Raw genomic sequence first — 13,580 nt, 5'->3', positions numbered from 1 at the left:
GGATCTATACTACGACGTTTACGCCATAGTAACAATTACTGAAAATGGCTAGTTATAACGATAAATAGCATTTACTTTGTAACTTACAAAACTCCATCAAATACATTGAAGTGACGAGACATCGAACCTGTATAACTTGGTTCAGAACAATCTTGCAACATTTGTGCCATACTAACTATTACTCCAAATGGGAAGTTTTAACCATAAGTACCATATTTTTGTTAAACGGTACTATAAAAATCAATAAAATAAATGAATTGGACGAATCATTGAAACTGTATAACTCGACCCCAAGCTATACTACAATGTTTATGCCATAGTAACTATTGCTGCAAATGGTTAGTTATAACGATACGTATGATTTATTTTGTTTGCGGGCACTTACAAAACTCAGTAAAATGTATAGAAGTGACGAGTCATCGAACCTGTATAACTTGGTTCAGAACAATCTTGCAACATTTGTGCCATACTAACTATTACTCCAAATGGGAAGTTTTAACCATAAGTACCATATTTTTGTTAAACGGTACTATAAAAATCAATAAAATAAATGAATTGGACGAATCATTGAAACTGTATAACTCGACCCCAAGCTATACTACAATGTTTATGCCATAGTAACTATTGCTGCAAATGGTTAGTTATAACGATACGTATGATTTATTTTGTTTGCGGGCACTTACAAAACTCAGTAAAATGTATAGAAGTGACGAGTCATCGAACCTGTATAACTTGGTTCAGTGCAGTCCTACAACATTTAAGCCGTAGTAACTATTGCTCCAAATAGACAGTTCTAACGATACGTACCAGTTTTTTTTCTTGTCGAGCACTTTTGAAAATTGACAAAATGTATGGAAATAACGAATAGTCGAACCTGTATTACTTGGTTCAGAGCCCTCCTACAACTTTCATGGCATATTCACTATTACTCCAAATGAGTAGTTCTAACGATTCATGCTATTTTTTTTCGTTGGCCGGCACTTTCAAAAAGGGCCCAAAATGAATGATCTCCTTTGTGACTCTAATTTGTAATAAATGAGTTTAATTTCATATGTGTGTTCTTAATTTGCAATATATCAGCCATAGAATACTAATATACTACTATAAATAGTTAAGTTTTAGACATTTCTTTCAGTAGTTTCTCTTATTAGATATTTTATATTTGTGAGATGTACATTTTATGCCCATTTCGAAAATGCATATTCAATTAAAAGTACATTAGATAGGCCCTTAATTATAATAGCCGTTAAATAGATAGCTCGTTATCATGAGGGTCATGAACTTGTATCGTACATTAGCTATAATGAGCCAAAGTATAAGACATTCATTTGACAACTGACAGTGCTCCCAATTAGTACATTTCTTCGGACTACAAAAAATGAAGGTCTACATATTTTGTCTTGCACTTTTCGGAGTGGCATTTGGTGAAGTGGCAAAGTTCACAAGATGCGATGAATGTAAGTATTCATTGATTTTACACCATTGCTTAAAACGAATTGATTCCATTACCTACTTTCAAGGCCAGACGGTTTTTTTTTAATTTCTCGAAAAAAAAACACATGTATAGTCTGTAGGTGTGTTACCTGATCTTGGGTTATTTTTTTTTTCAAAATTCAATTATTTCTAGTTTACAAGCACTTTCAAAACGTCAGGTTATGTCATTATGTAAAACTTAAAATTAAAGTTACAAGGGTTCTAAAAGCGACTTGGTTCGAGAAGAACTCACAACATACTCAGACAGAGGTGGAGTGTTATAATTTCACCCGCGTAGTACCCGTTCCCGTCAGAATACGGAAATACAAATGTAAAGCCTATTACTCATAAATAACGTGGTTTTCTAGTAGTAAAAGAATTTTTAAATCGGTTCAGTAGATCCAGAAATTATCCCTATAACACCGCAAACTTTATCTTTTTATAATATTCATTAACAACCCATATTTGGATCACTGTTGAGCACGAGTCTCCTCTCAGAATTAGGGGTTTCGCCTTAGTCCAACATGCTGGGCCAATGAAGATTGGCAGACTTCATATACGTAGAGAATTAAGAAAACTCTTAGGTATGCAGGTTTCCTCGCGATGTTTTTCCTTCACCGTTGAGACACGTGATATTTAATTTATTAAAATGCACTTTACTGAAAAGTTGGATTTGCATGCCCTGGACCGGATTTAAACCTACGTCCTCCGAATTGAATGCGGATGGCATTATCCACTGGGCTATCACGTCTCTTAACGTGTTATCTTGTTTATAATATTAGTATAGATTAATTATTTTACAACACAACATGTTTTGTGAATTAAATTTAGTGGAAGGGCAAAACCGACAAAACTTCTGCACTATTTAGCTCACAGCTGATTACCCATGAGGATTTCCTCTTATATGTAAACTGAAAGAATGTCTGAAATTGATGAAATAACCTATTAGGCTTCCCTAATAGGTTAAAAGGCTAAAAAGTTTAGAGCTAAGTCTAGTATAGTCCAGTAGAAATGGTTAAAATTTTGATGTGAAAAATCTATATAAGTTTTAAGCCGTAATGCACACACGTGGAATTTTAACCAATGAAACATTGATTCTATAGATGCAGTTGTATGAACACGTTTGATCATGATCATATATTTTTGACAGAGGGGTAAGATCTAGCGAGGCAGGTTCTATAGAAGGTAAGTAATTGGTTTGAGCCTGTAACAGATGTCATATGAGTTGCAATACGGATAATACGATTTTATACCCCAGATACCATTATATAACTGAATGATTAATAACTAATTATGTTTAGTTCGGTCTGGCTGGTCTAGTTAATTACTTTCTTATTACTTAGTTATGTCTAGCGGATTTGCAATACAATACAGCAAGGTTCGTCACTTGGTTTTACAGTTGAGCAAAGAATAAATACTTCAATATATACTAATATTTTAAAGAGGTAAACTTTGCGGTGTTATGGGGTAATTTCTGGATATACTGGAGCGATATAAAAATTGTTTTAGCTCTAGAAAGCCACGTTATTTGTGAGTGTCATTGGCTTTATTTTATACTCGTATGCGACGGAAACTACGCGGGAGAAAGCACGGGGCAGCGGCTAGTGTATCTATAATGGAATGTACGTAGAATGTAAAAACCTACACCTCACTGCCCTGTGCCCGTTAGTTTGAAAAACTTTACTAATACTATACAACCGAAACAGCAATTTTGTATTGTTGTAGAACTAAGCACTCATTCATAGAACAACAACTCCAACAAAGATCGTGTACATGAACTTAGTTTACACTAACTTAACCTCATTGTTAAGCGTCAGTACATTCAGTACAAAGACTGATAAACTCTCAGCATACGATAAACGATTAGCTGACACGGAACCACAGTATAGATAATAATGACGTACAAAACAAAGTTCATTGATTGATTGATCTAATACATTCATTATAGAGCCGTTTACACTTTATTTAGCAGTGGGATAATTTTCAGCAGAAATTCGTTAACAGTTTGCTAACTTCACGGTACAAAGTTTTGGACTTATTTCTTACTCCTTGTTATTTTATTCTATTAAAAGCTTTTCAGCTCCAAACATAAGACGTTCCTATTTAAATTTTCTACAAGATATCTTAAGAGATGAACAAAGAGGGACCCTTAATGTTTAGTATTTTAAAGATTTCCTTCGTCCCTAAAAAAACCTAAAACCTGCTGCATCTTCTATCTTATTGTCCTCTACGGACTTCACACAACCCCGAAATATTCCATTTTAGTTTCTCCAGCTCCAACTCGCTAACGGCTCGAGACCGTTGTGTTTGGAAGACCATGCAAGAGGATTATGTCCAGCAGTGCACATCCATAGGGCAGTGGCGTACTTTATCTTGGGGCCCTGTATCAAAATTAGTTGAGGGGCCCAACATTGACGAGAGGCAAATCCCGAAGATCTCTTTATGTAGCAGATTTTTTCTCCACGAAGCACCAGATAAAATGAGATTGTAGATTAAATTTAAGCCCCCTGCAGCCTCGTATCATTGATACCTATGATACGGCGGTATTTACGCCCCTGAACTAGGGGCCTTCTTATTGGTGTGCCATTCATTGGAATTTATGCCCTAATCTCCACGCTGGGCATCAGCAGGTTGGCGATCGCAGAGCCAAACTTGATCGTACTGGTGTCGCTGCTGCTCGTCTTTGCCATTCAATAATGGTATAAATCATAACTCATAGTTATAGAGAAATGGTCATCCCGCCATTATTCGAATACCAAAGCCTCGTTGGTTACTAAACAGGAGATACCACGGGCAGGTGAGGTTGGCTGTTAGAGGGCTAAGATGGGGGCGTACCCCTTAACCTTCTGTATCTTCCAAATTCACTACAGTCCTATTAGTAACTTACTTAGTCCATAATAATTTAGCTACCGTACTTATTTTTGGTAAGAGTGTGGGCTGAAAAACTTTTTCATAAATAAAAGTGTAAAATTGTAAATTTCAGCCAACGACGACATTTGCGAGGTGAAAGAAGTCCGTGTGACTCCTTGCAACGCCGGCGCAGCGACGTGTGCTCTCACACTTGGAAGCGAGTCGAGCATCGAGTTTGATTTTGTCCCCAGTGAGTTACTTGATTCATTACCTAGTAGGAACCTTTGCTTGAGCAGGAAGAACATCACGAACAGAGAAGAGGAAATGTTAACATGTTATGAAGGATTTCCTCAACACTACACCCATCTATTGTCGATGCCTACACCCAAGACCACAAGTCCCGGGCTCTGCTCGAAGTTTTGTATCTGGCACACGATGGACCCAGCACCCGCACGGTGAATCCATGGAATGCTAAGATATTCGTCTTATTATTAATGAAAAAAACCAGAACCACGTTTAATCCACGTGTTTCCCATTCTACGAAATACGGAAATTAACCTTTGTTAGTCGCTGATATTGCAGCTTTTAATTGGTGAAAGAATTTTTAAAATTGACCCAATGTTTCAAAGCCTATTCTTAAACAAACATTCGGTAGATTATTATTTATTACAAAAAATAGTGGCCAAAAAACAAAGGACTGCTATTTTTCATAGAACCATGTTTTTCGATCCACTGTTGACACAGTCTTTTTCGATTAACTGGAGGGGAACAGGAATATTGGTCATGTTTAAAAAATATGGCAAATGTGCTATTTAAAAACAAATTACTTCAACTACTAACGAAATGACTGCTTATTTCCTCAGAGTTCGCCGCAAGCCAGCTAACATCGACCTTGTTCTGGGCGTCCCCCGGAGGAGACGTGCCGTTCAGCGAGTTCTCTAACGTCGCGGCCTGCGCCTACACCAGCTGTCCGACTCAGCCCGACGTGCAGCAGCAGCTAGCCTACAGCTTGCGCCTCAGCAAGAAACTGCCTACCGTTAGTTTACTGATTGTGTTACCAACGGACTAGCAGCGTGTTCTGGGCGTCCCTCACAGGAGACGTGGCGTTCGGCGAGTTCTCTAACGTCGCGGCCTGCGCCTACACCAGCTGTCCGACTCAGCCCGACGTGCAGCAGCAGCTAGCCTACAGCTTGCGCCTCAGCAAGAAACTGCCTACCGTTAGTTTACTGATTGTGTTACCAACGGACTAGCAGCGTGTTCTGGGCGTCCCTCACAGGAGACGTGGCGTTCGGCGAGTTCTCTAACGTCGCGGCCTGCGCCTACACCAGCTGTCCGACTCAGCCCGACGTGCAGCAGCAGCTAGCCTACAGCTTGCGCCTCAACAAGAAACTGCCTACCGTTAGTTTACTGATTGTGTTACCAACGGACTAGCAGCGTGTTCTGGGTGTCCTTCACAAATACGTGTGTGTGGGCAAAACTCTGGCACCGCCCTGCGATTTCGATCAGGGGCCCATCAGCTGACCAAAGTGGGGGAGCGTGTACTCGAATTACGGCGAATGGCACCGCGAATCGCGAGCCTTCAAGTATTGGTCAGATCGGTAGGTAATGAAGGACTTACGGAATTACTTGTACATATGTTTTCTGTGCTTACGGTCAAAAGGTCGAGAGTTGACATCGGTTGGTTGACCCTAGCTAGCGGGCTATGTGCAGTGTAGATTAGGTTTTGTGTGTAGGTCGAAATATGGTGTGTCTCAATTTATTTCCCTCCTATAGATAATAATAATAATAATAAATCCTTTATTCAGCTAATAAAAGAACAAATTAAAAAACAAGAAGAAAATACAAACTAATACTAACAGAGCTTACAACAGATCAACAGTTCTCCAAGTTCCCAACTTCGGTCTGAGACTTTTAACTGAAATTTTATTCGATGCATGTCCACTGTCCTATTCTGACATAGGCCTTTTGTAGGGACTTCCAAACATCACGATCCTGAGCCGCCTGCAGGGTCGACCAACACTGCGCTTTCTACTGCGGGGTCACCAGCACTTTAGGAAATTAATGGAAAATTTATAAGAAGAAAGGAATACTTAACTCAAATTTCATTTATTTCAATTAGACTTTGTTTACAAGCACTTTTAAAAGGTCAAGTTGTCATAATTTAACTTAAATTAATGGTGGTAAATATAGTCGAAAACTTAAAATTAAAGTTACGAGGTTTCCAATAGCGCGAGAAGCCCACAACAAACTCAGCCAAACTCAGCTATCTCGACCCGAATTTCATTCATCCGAAATCCGAATTCATCGAAATCTGTTTCGTAGTTTAGACATGAAAAGTTAAGACAGATAGACAGGCTCATTTATAATTATTAGTATGGACTTTAGTATTTTTTTTTGTTTCAGGGTAAATTCACATTCAAATGGCAGCTGTGGGACGCAAACGACAAGTCCAAAAAGTGTTGCTTCAAGACCAATGTCAAGCTTCTCAAAGACAGAAAAACACATAAATAGACAACACACATACATGCGGCGTGCGATGACATTATATAAAAAATATTATAATTATTAGCAACAGGTGTAAGATTTTCTTTACTCCCTGCGTCATATCTAGACCAGGCGCTGTGAGGTATTGAGTGTATAATATCAATAATCATAATTCGGGGACCGCATTCTGTTAACACTTATGAACTCAGAAAAGCATGCAGATTACGATTCTGCATATTGTCAGGAGGTTTATTGGTCCTATCTATTGTATATAAGGGGTAGCCACTTTGGTGTCTAGAATACACTGACTGAACAAATGGTTTGTATAGGTTTTGTTTCTTGTTTCAATAAGATAATACTTATTTTAATTAATTTCTCTAATCTCTAAATCTAATTTTTGTTAAAACAGAGTAAAACTGTAAACAGAATGTGGTCCTCGAATAGTACGTAATTCGAGGACCGCATTCTGTTTACAGTTAATAAATATATATACTGTGTAATACCTCAGAGCGCCTGGTCTAAGCATCAATACTTCGATCACAGAATAAACTCAAACGTCAATAAAATCTTTTTAACAAAAAAACTCAACCGACTTCAAAATCACAAAAATTAATTTAAAAAGCGAAAAATAACGTTGTGTGCGCTACCTTCTGACACTTTGAAGGCGGTGTTGTGTTAAATAAAGCCGTTTCTGGAAGAACTGTCTGAAAATCCTAAATATTTATCATTTACTAGCTGACGCCGCGCGGTTTTACCCGCGTGGTTTCCGTTCCCGTAAGAATACGGGGATAACATATAGCCTATAGCCTTCCTCGATAAATGGGCTATGTAACACTTAAAGAATTTTTCAAATCGGACCATTAGTTTCTGAGATTAGCGCGTTCAATCAAACTAGATAGATTAGAGGTATAAGTACTTAGTACAATTTGTACCTCTTCCAAGTAAGCCCGCTTCCATCTTAGACTGCATCGTCATTAACATCGTGAGTTCGCAGTTAAAAGGGCTAACTTGTCATAGAATATATGTATATTTTTCTATTATTCTCATGCGATTTAATGGCAAATGGCAGAGGTGTTGTAGGGTAATATGGCGGTTAGAAGGAATCTACCCCAGCGGGACAAGCTTCATGTTGAATCTATACTAATATTATAAAGTTTAAGAGTTTGTTCGTTTGTTTATTTGTTTGATTGAACGCGCTAATCTTAGAAACTACTGGTCAGATTTGAAATATTCTTTCGATGTTAGATAGCCCATTTATCAAGAAAGGCTTTAGCCTAGGTGTATATTATCCCCGTATTCTACGGGAACGGGAACAACGCGGATGAAACCGCGCGGCGTCAGCTAGTGTTATATAGCTTTTAATCAAGAATATACCGTCTTTTCAATCGCCGAATCGCCTGTGGTATACTGGTAATTATCTGAATTGCCAAGTCATTTGGGTGGTTTCTGTGTTAAGCTTTCCTTTTATTCTCTCATTTATTTATTAGTAATTTTTTATAAAATTTTATTTAGTCATTTTTAAAAAAATCAATCCTCCCGCTGCAAGACATTTGAGTGCCCAAGCAACCGGTAGTCAGGGCTCCAGAGTGAGGAACCTCCTCACAATACGCGCCGTCTCAAGAATCACTGCCTTTTGTATCCGACTCTTGATCCAACAGTTATGTGAAAGCTTTTTAAGGTGTTGGTCGAAGCTTTTCGCTATACCATTGACTGAAACAACTCTCGGAACAATAATAGTTGACTCAAAATTCCACATCGCTGTGATCTCATGAGAACATTCGTACATAAGTCACCTTCAATACAAAAAAAAAATTGAAATCGCTTTCGCCATTCGGGAGCTATGGTGCCACAGACAGACATGTCAATCTTATATAATCCCTCAACTTGCCTCGGGGGTTAAAAAGAATCAACCTCGTACCTCAGAATACAAAATGGTATTACTGTTAACAATCTGGCCTGCTAATAGACGCAGCGTGTAAATTAATATCGAAATGATTACGGCCGGGTCTGGGTAATGCAAATTAAAGCTGTGCAAACAGTTTAACAGGCCAGCTCGTTATCGAATTGCCGACGCACTGATTTACTTCATTCGTAAACAACTTTATGTTCAAAATGGCCGTCCGCGCAGTTTTAATTGTCGCCCTATACATTTTAAACGTGGCAAGTGCTGAATACGTAAACAGAAAGTTCTGTTCGAACGGTGAGTGCTCTGTTATCTATAACACATTTTTAGATACCTATTGTTTTTTGTTACTTTTCATAAATTTGAAAAACGCTGATAAATATAAAAAAAACCAGGTGGTCCGAGGTCCAAATTCCAGAGAGTAAAACCTCTTGAAAATACGCGCCGTCTCAAGTATTACTGCCCTCTGTATCCAACGCCTGATCCAACTGTCAAGCGAAAGCTTCTTGCAATAAAACCATTGGCTTATAATCCATAATACCTAATTACTTACGCAAATATTAATAACATATGACAAGAATGTTTGAGCAAAATCTTTGAGAGAGTCAATTAATTTATTCCTAGAAGATCAAATAAAAACTATTTTTCAATCCTCTGGAAACAATCTCATTTTGGGAGAATTTGGTGAATGAAGTATTGAAAATAGTTACATAAGTTTTTATTTAATAATTTATTGCAGTCATAAAAACCTCGATGCTAGCTAGTACTAAGTTGAAACTAGATCGTAAGTGAAGGTAAACGTTTAGAAGTCATATGAAGCAAAGTAAATGCCTATATAAAACACTCCTTATATAAAAATTGTTCAAATAAATACATACCTTAGATACCTCATACATACGTACACTTATTATTTCCAAGAAAATATTATAAAGATTAATTTCAAAAACTTGAATTTTGACTGAGGTCACTTAATTTTTCTAGTTATTTTTAGCAAGCTCTTTCATTTGGTACCCATATTGTAAATTATTAGTGCATTAAAAAATAACTAGTCCGCCATCTTAATTAATTTATTAATTAATTTTTCGAATTATTCTTAGCAAGCCCTTTCATTTGATACCCATATTGTAGAAGTGCATTAAAAAATAACCACTTCGCCATCTTAGATATGCCACCATGTTGAATTTAGAATAACGTCACAACAACAATGCATTGTCATCCAAACTGAAATCGTATACAAAATTTCAGCTTAATTGGTTGAAGATATCTGCTTTAAAATTGAGTTCCAAGATTCCAGCCGAACAAGCATACATACGAGCACATATCGTGTAGGATCATGGGTTGACACACTTAGCTTTCATAAAATGCGGTATATTTAACTCTCGCAGGCCCTCGTTCTATAAAATATTTACATTCCAGTGGATCACTCCAAGTGTAGCATCCACAGCGTGCAGCTGGACCCGTGTCCCGACGGTCCCGGATTCTGTCTCTTGCGCCGCGAGAAGCCCTATCGACTCAGCTTTGATTTTACACCAAGTAAGCCAAAGATTTTATACTAATAGACATGTCACCAGCGCGTCGAAAGAGCCTAAGTGCCTAGAGGCGAATTAAAATTATGACAATAATTAGGCACCTTTGGCCTGATTGTAATTGACGTACCGGCAAAGACGTACTGCCAAGCTATTTAGCATTCCGGTACGATATCGTGTAGATTCCGAAGAGGGGATATTTTCATCCATTATTAGCTTCCATCTTAGATTGCATTGTCACTAACCATCAGACGAGATCATAGTCAAGGGCTAAATTGTAAAGAATATAAAAAAAGTCGCTGCCGGCTTTTGAGTGATGTTTTATTCGTCCTTAATAACAGCGACTTTTGATGATTTTGTTGATTCGTCCTTAATAACTATATATACATATAATTATCTATTGATGGGCGTAAATGAAAACGACATCGTTTCATATTACAGACAGACATTATCGTAGCACCAACATATGTATTATCTATTTTTGATCCGCGGGGCATCTGCTACTTTCATTTTAATAATAATCAACAGCATAATATTATATTCCATATGACGATTATCTGGTTAAAGCCAAAAAGGAAGGAAAAAGTTTATATATACTTGGACCTTGCTCACGAGATCACCGCCACGTGGAATGTTTAGTCAACTAATTTGCTTGGGCACTCAAATGTCCTGCAGCGGGAGGGTTGACATTGTTAAAAAGACAAATAAATAAATGCGAGTTTAAAAAAAATCAACAGCATCAGCTACTACTAGTTAAAATTTAGTATATTTTTTTTGTATAATATTATGTTGTTAATATAAATGGATTTTTCCGGGATAAAAAGTATTAGTGATAATCCAGGCTATAATATATCTTAATACCAAATTTCAGCTAATTCGGTTCAGTAGTTGAGGCGTGAAAGAGTAACAAACATTCATATCATCAAAATCATCAGTTTTCGCAAATTTCGGGAAACCATGGATTTTTTCGGGATAAAAAGTAGTAGATAAGTAGTAGTGTTAATCCAGAGTAAAATCTATTTCCATTCCAAATTTCAGCTAAATCGCTTCAGTAGTAGCGTCGTTATAGAGTAACAAACATCCAAACATCTATACAAACTTTCGCGTTTATAATATTAGTAGGAAGTAGGATGTTAAATGTTAAAAAAAACATAAATACCTACTATCCTTTAAATACCTAAATTATCTACGGATAATATTACAGAATTCGAAGCGGCGAAACTACAGCTATCAGTACTAAGCGATGACGACAACAGTGGCAACTTCAGCACCGTGGTGCTTCCACCGCACAGCGCGTGCGACCACCAGCGGTGCCCCTTGGAGGACTACGTCAGAACTTCGTATGACGTTGACTTCGTATTCGTTAAGAAAGTTTACGTAAGTATAACCAACTAAACGGCCTCCGTTGCACAGTGGTCTGCGCGGAGGATTTACAAGACAGAGGTCCTGGGTTCGATCCCCGGCTGGGCTGATTGAGGTTTTCTTGATTGGTCTGGCTGGTGGGAGGCTTCGGCCATGGCTAGTTAACACCCTACCGACAAAGACAGACCACCAAACGATTTAGCGTTCCGGTACAATGTCGTGTAGAAAACGAAAGGAGTGTGAATTTCATCCTACTCCTAACAAGTTAGCCCGCTTCTATCTTAGAAATTGTAAAGATTAAAAAAATAATAATAATAACTAACGTAGCTCCAAAACGACAGTTTTCGAAACCTCCTGAAACAGGGTTAGTTTATCGCACGCTACGCACTAATATCGACTATTAACTAAATCAAAATGTTTTTAATTTTTACAAAAAACTAACACTTTTAATTAATTTTTTTTACATTTCAGGGTAAATTCCCGATCCAGATGAAACTGTGGAACGAACTCGACCAATCGGAAGCTTGCTGCTTTACATTTACTGTCAAAACATTAAAATAATTAGAGTATAATAAAATATTATAAAAAAATGTATATTGTTTTATTATTTGGTACCTACCACGTAATGGCCCGTGGCCTACAATGCCTCTATACATATAAAGGTGGTAAAATCAAATCAAATTAGGTACGTTTTTATTTTCAAGTTCTTGTGTCCTTTTATTTTCACGAAATGGAAGTGAATCAGCTGATAATGAAGATGATAATATTTTTTATATAATTTTTAAAGGAGATTGTCCATTTCAGGTCCTGTCTTGTACCCCGTATCTTTAAAATTTAAAAAATACAAGGATTTTATTAATTATGTGAATAAATTTAACTAAATAAACTTAAAACCCAAGTTTTTGAGTTAAATCAAGATGGCGCCCTTGGAGCAACTATGACATGACAATTGACAGCAAACGTCAAATCGACTACTGCATTGAAAACGTCATCAATCCGCCATTGATAACCTTATTAGTGTTGCATTTCTTGGGAGAGAATAAATATTATTTCGAAAAAATTAAATTAAATTCGTAGATTTGTATAATCAAAAATAGTTAAACAAAAAATATTTTCTTTTATTTCCGCCAGGGTCAATGACTGATCCTGGGCTCCAAACAATTTTGGACCATCTCCTTTAAAACAAAAGCTATCAGTTATACATACTTTCACAATCATATCCCAGGTTAAATAGAGTCATTAAAAGTAGTTTCTACTTGATATCGAATCAATTAATTATGACGAAAATGGTATAAACAGATACGAAACAAGGCAGGCACCTCACTATTAGAATCTAAAAGGCATGATTGGTGCTCCGACGGCGGTGAGAAAGTGTTTCACATCGGCTGTAATTACTGATTCTTAGATAAGTGCTTATTTACTTGTATCTGAGATCGCTGTACGGTCAAAGATTGCTTTATTTACTGTGACTAGGAGGTAGGAGATAACCCAGTCTAAAATCTTATTCAAATGTACCCACCTAATTAAAAATGCCTATGCATGTGACTTCAAATCACGAGGTCTTTTATTTATTTTTATTTTATTTATTTATACTTTATTGCACAAAATAAAACAAAAACAATAACAAAGGAAAACATAGAAAACAAGTATGTGCAAAGGCGGTCTTATTGCTTATAGCAATATCTACCAGACAACCTTTGGATAAAGGAATTAATGTAATTAAATGCGGGATAGTGCAACAAAAAAAATATATATATAATAATTAAAATAGTATATTTATATATAATACATGGTCCTGTGTTTCTTGTGTTTATTTTTCCTAGATTTTTTTATAGCAATAACTAGCCAACGTCCACGGTTTCACCCGCGTATTTCCAGTTCCCGTGAGAATAGAGATAAAATATTGTCTATGACTCTCATTTGTAACGTGGCTTTCTAGTGGTAAAACTAAAGGAATTTTCAAAATCGATTCAGTGTAGATA

At 37.0% G+C, this 13,580-nt stretch overlaps 2 protein-coding genes across 2 annotated transcripts; both read left to right on the top strand.

The window, feature by feature from the left end:
- The first annotated feature begins 1,296 nt into the window (after nucleotides 1–1,296).
- LOC112047552 (MD-2-related lipid-recognition protein-like) lies at nucleotides 1,297–6,899 on the top strand. Its single transcript, XM_024084692.2, has 4 exons — nucleotides 1,297–1,457; nucleotides 4,457–4,573; nucleotides 5,187–5,359; nucleotides 6,727–6,899. The coding sequence occupies exons 1-4, from the start codon at nucleotides 1,379–1,381 to the stop codon at nucleotides 6,832–6,834; spliced, it is 477 nt and encodes a 158-aa protein (XP_023940460.1). The 5' UTR covers nucleotides 1,297–1,378; the 3' UTR covers nucleotides 6,835–6,899.
- Nucleotides 6,900–8,846: 1,947 nt separating this feature from the next.
- LOC112047545 (MD-2-related lipid-recognition protein) lies at nucleotides 8,847–12,192 on the top strand. The gene is made up of 4 exons (XM_024084681.2): nucleotides 8,847–9,007; nucleotides 10,127–10,243; nucleotides 11,441–11,613; nucleotides 12,070–12,192. The coding sequence occupies exons 1-4, from the start codon at nucleotides 8,911–8,913 to the stop codon at nucleotides 12,157–12,159; spliced, it is 477 nt and encodes a 158-aa protein (XP_023940449.1). The 5' UTR covers nucleotides 8,847–8,910; the 3' UTR covers nucleotides 12,160–12,192.
- Nucleotides 12,193–13,580: the final 1,388 nt, after the last annotated feature.

Source organism: Bicyclus anynana, chromosome 16 (assembly GCF_947172395.1).
Source record: "Bicyclus anynana chromosome 16, ilBicAnyn1.1, whole genome shotgun sequence".
Taxonomy (NCBI): domain Eukaryota; kingdom Metazoa; phylum Arthropoda; class Insecta; order Lepidoptera; family Nymphalidae; genus Bicyclus; species Bicyclus anynana.
This window is presented reverse-complemented; position numbering and strand designations above follow the sequence as displayed.

What these genes read in the sequence shown, in the direction of transcription:
- LOC112047552 (XM_024084692.2), top strand. Translation starts at nt 1,379, where the DNA reads ATGAAGGTCTACATATTTTGTCTTGCACTTTTCGGAGTGGCATTTGGT. An exon ending in GTTCACAAGATGCGATGAAT is followed by an intron (nt 1,458 to 4,456) that starts GTAAGTATTCAT and finishes TGTAAATTTCAG; the next exon opens with CCAACGACGACATTTGCGAG. An exon ending in TCAGCAAGAAACTGCCTACC is followed by an intron (nt 5,360 to 6,726) that starts GTTAGTTTACTG and finishes TTTTTGTTTCAG; the next exon opens with GGTAAATTCACATTCAAATG.
- LOC112047545 (XM_024084681.2), top strand. Translation starts at nt 8,911, where the DNA reads ATGTTCAAAATGGCCGTCCGCGCAGTTTTAATTGTCGCCCTATACATT. An exon ending in CAGAAAGTTCTGTTCGAACG is followed by an intron (nt 9,008 to 10,126) that starts GTGAGTGCTCTG and finishes TTTACATTCCAG; the next exon opens with TGGATCACTCCAAGTGTAGC. An exon ending in TATTCGTTAAGAAAGTTTAC is followed by an intron (nt 11,614 to 12,069) that starts GTAAGTATAACC and finishes TTTACATTTCAG; the next exon opens with GGTAAATTCCCGATCCAGAT.